General features: G+C 27.0%; 1 protein-coding gene across 1 annotated transcript; it reads left to right on the plus strand.

The window, feature by feature from the left end:
- The first annotated feature begins 78 nt into the window (after positions 1-78).
- Tsp_12978 (conserved hypothetical protein) lies at positions 79-1,466 on the plus strand. The gene is made up of 5 exons (XM_003366415.1): positions 79-132; positions 761-842; positions 923-1,062; positions 1,122-1,243; positions 1,337-1,466. Exons 1-5 carry the CDS (start codon positions 79-81, stop codon positions 1,464-1,466), a joined length of 528 nt encoding a protein of 175 aa, XP_003366463.1.
- The last annotated feature ends 2,512 nt before the right edge of the window (positions 1,467-3,978 follow it).

Consider the following 3,978-nt stretch of genomic DNA (forward strand, 5'->3'; position numbering starts at 1 on the left):
CATGAAAAAGGATGTAATTAGAATAAAGAGCATAAAATATTTGGTCGAGTATAACTTGATTTAACTTTTATTTGCATTATGAAGATATTGCGAATTATTGGTTACGTGGCGTCGAAAGAGAATCGCATGGTGGTGAAAAAATAAATTTGTCCAAAAATATATTTTTTCCGTCTTTGCTCGCTTTGCCGGTAAAAGTGAAGCTGATTTAAACCCTTTTTTGGAGGTTAAGATAAATTTGGGGTAATTTAATATTTTTTTGTGTTGATTTTTATTTTGTGCTTAGATTTTTTCACAATCCTTGCTTCGATATTGACCCAAGCGTTGATGCTTGTTGGTGACTTTGCCGGTCCGCATATGGTTGACGCTTTGAAAGAGTGGCAAATTTATTACGATAAATCTAAAAGTCAAGTAAAAAAGAAAGACGATTTACTCATTTCATTATACTTCATCATTTCAATACAGCACACATTATTGATGTTTTTTTTCTAGTCTATATTCGTTTTAAAACTGTTCTGACAGAGATTGGGTAATTTTGGTTCAATTTGATGAGGTTATTTAAAATATTAATATTAAATGAGAAAATGGAAATGCTGAAATGTTAATTTGTTTTCGAAGTGAATAAATGAGAGGGAGAGGGAGAAAGGATGTATTGGAGAAAATTGCAAATGTCATTGTTAATGGGATAATTGAAATTTATTTATGGTTACATTGTGAAATCGGTGCAAATGCTGATCAATTTCTTTTAATAACTTTATTTCAGGAATTGTTTCCTGCCTTTGAAAATGAACCAACTTTATTCGATCGTGATGGTCAAGGATTGACTCTTTTTCGACAACAGTTAGGTAAGTTATTTTGTTTTTTTTTAATGTATATCTGTAGAATAGATATATATATATATACATATATGTACCTCTTATTGAAGAAATATCCGGTTACATTCCGCAATCTCAAACTGCATCTTCTGCGTCATCATTGTTCAGCGATACTGAAGAAGGCACCGCGGCGAACCTGCAGGAACTTGTATCTCAGTTTCCGGAATCTACGATTAGTGAAGATGCTAAAGTTTAAATTGTTGTTTTCTTATGCAATTTGTTAATTATAAATTTTGAATGATTTTCTAGGACAAATTGTTGAATTATCTTACAAGGGTTGCACGTAAAGTTGATGATATTCAGAAAACCCAAGAAGAAATTCAAGAAGTTTCTCTTGCTATTAAACAGCAGTTGGAAGTACAAAGCAAAGGGTTTGTTTTGTATCAATTTTCATTACTTTATCAATAAAAGTTATTATTATTATTATTATTACTATTAATATTAATAATTTTTTTGTTCTTCAGTTATAACATTGTAAAACCAAGCACAATGTGTTCTTCATGTGGCTCAAGATCTTCTCAGTCAGATCAGCTGCTGATCTTCCCATGTCTGCATGAATTTCATTCTACTTGCTTTGAAAAAGAAGTTTTGTGATATTGAAAAAATAGCTATTATTATTATTATTTATAATATATGAATTTAGATTAACTATTTGCGGTCATGTATGTCCAGAAAAAAATATGAGTAATTTTGTTTTAATTACTATATATATACGTGTGATTTTTGTTTTATTTTCAAAGGATCCTCAGTATGCGCCGAAAATGTAATTGAAAATATTAATTATGAATCGGAAAGTTGTCCATTCTGTGGCGATTATATTGCAAAGTAAGCAAATCATTTGAATGCTCATTTTTTGAAAGCATTCTAATGAATCTTGTTTTTTTTTAATTATTTTTTTAGTGTTGTTGATGTGCCTTTTCTTTCTTCATTGCCTGATTCAACACAGCACGCCCAATGGACACATTGAAATCATGAATCGATCTGTTTTTTTGTTCATTTTTTTCAAGCACAAATATGCAATAATTTAAATATTATTAAATGTGTTTTTTGTTGATCATTTTCACTCAAAGTGAGAAGCAATAATTTCCAATTTGTCATCAAGTATTATTTCCATCGTTGTACAGTGCATCATTGCTTGCGATGTTCTTTTTTTAAACATAGCATCAATATGAAAGGATATTTTTTGAAAGTATTTTAATTTTTTAAATAAATAAGTCAATATTAATAATGATTGTATAAATATATATATATGTATTGTCAATGAAGGTAAGTTTTTAATGTGCAATTTAAACAATAGAGATGTAATCTACACAGTGGAAATTGTCGTGTATATATTATACATGGGAGTTTTATTCATAGCAACACTTAAGTTTTACAAAATGCCAATGCTTTGCTGAATGTGAATGGGAAAATGAAGCAGAATAAATGAAAGCGTTGCTTCGGTAACGGAGCTATTTACTGATGTACATTTACGAGGCTGGCTTTTATTTAAACGTCAACTAAGTGATTTACTTTAAAAACGATAAGAAATGCAATTGCTTCATTTGAGAAATTATAGCCTCTCTTAGTGCATTCAAAATAGTCAATACTGTTCAACTACTACACCGACCATCTGTCGTCATTGCACTGTAGTTTAAATCTATCTATCATAGAAGGAAAAAATCCAATTTTGTATACCTTTATCAGCTTCACATACATTCAAATATTTATAATTTCACGTAAGGCAATTTTTATTTTTACTTTTTTTTCTACATTTAAATTTCATTTTATTTGCATATTGCTTTATATTCAAGTGTAATTATGATGGCTGATGTTAAAAAAAATTTATGTTAATAAAATGCAAATAAACTTTATGAATTGCATTCCAATGTTTTATTTGTTTTGACGTTTTATAAAAAGTTTTATTTAAAAATAAACATTGAGCTATTTTTTAAAAAGATAATATTATTGAGCAATTTTACATTAAACAGTTGAATATTCCGTAAAGTTACAATTGTGAATATAACTGTTTTATTTTCACTATGAATTTCAACAATATAAAGCATAATTTAACATTTTGTCAGTTTTGATACAATTATATTCATATTATTTGAAGAAAATAAGTATAATGAATCATTTATTTCTTGTAGTTGTAATTAATGAAATTCAATGTGCTGAAAGTTTGCTATAGTGCTGTACTGTATGTTCAGTTTATTCAATTTTATTTGATCAATTAAATAATGAAAAAAACGAATTTTTTAAAATACTGTTTTATTTATTTAACATTTTAAGCATTATAATATGCAACATTGCTACTTTCCGAAATCAAATGCGTTCTTTATCATAAAATATGCTTGTAATTTGTACTTTTTCAGTACTTGTATAAGTGTTTCGTATTAGATTAGATTAGATTAGATTAGATGAGATCATTTTCATGAAATATTGACATCACCTCGATGTGAATTTTTTAGTCAAAAAATAGTTAAATGCATTCACTATTTTTAAAATATATTTTGTAGCAGTTTGATTTAATTAGCTTTAATTTAAAAAATTGATATTTCATTATAATGCATTTTTTACACATGTTCTTTATTCGCGATGGCAAGAAAAAATGATGAGATGTTCATTTTGCTCAGTGTTTAATTTAATATTTGCTACAAGCATGATAAATAGTTCTAATCTTTTTTAATGCTTTTCACTGGTAGATTTTTACCAACAGTTTTTCTTTTGCAATATTGGGTGAATTATGCATTGCAAAATTGTTACAATTGAACAAATGAAATCTGCTTAATGGACTGCATATTTCAATGTTAAGATGATGAAATATTTTTTACAGTAAGTGAAGTAAAAAAAAACAAAAAAATCAAATACGGCAAATTATCGCTTATGGAGTATAAGAAGTAAAATTATGAGCACGCTTTGAAAAGCATGAATTAATTTTTTTGCCTAAATTAATACATTCATTTCAACAACTGATTTGTAGGATTTTTTAAAAGTATTTTTATCAATAAAATAATTCTATAAAAAAATGTTCCAGAAATTTATAGCTATTTAAACAGTTAAAGAAATCAATGATAAATAAGCTTGCATATAAATATTAAATATATGTAATGTAATTACAATAAAA

Source organism: Trichinella spiralis, assembly GCF_000181795.1.
Source record: "Trichinella spiralis strain ISS 195 chromosome Unknown Scfld6032, whole genome shotgun sequence".
In the NCBI taxonomy this organism is placed as follows: Eukaryota; Metazoa; Nematoda; class Enoplea; order Trichinellida; family Trichinellidae; genus Trichinella; species Trichinella spiralis.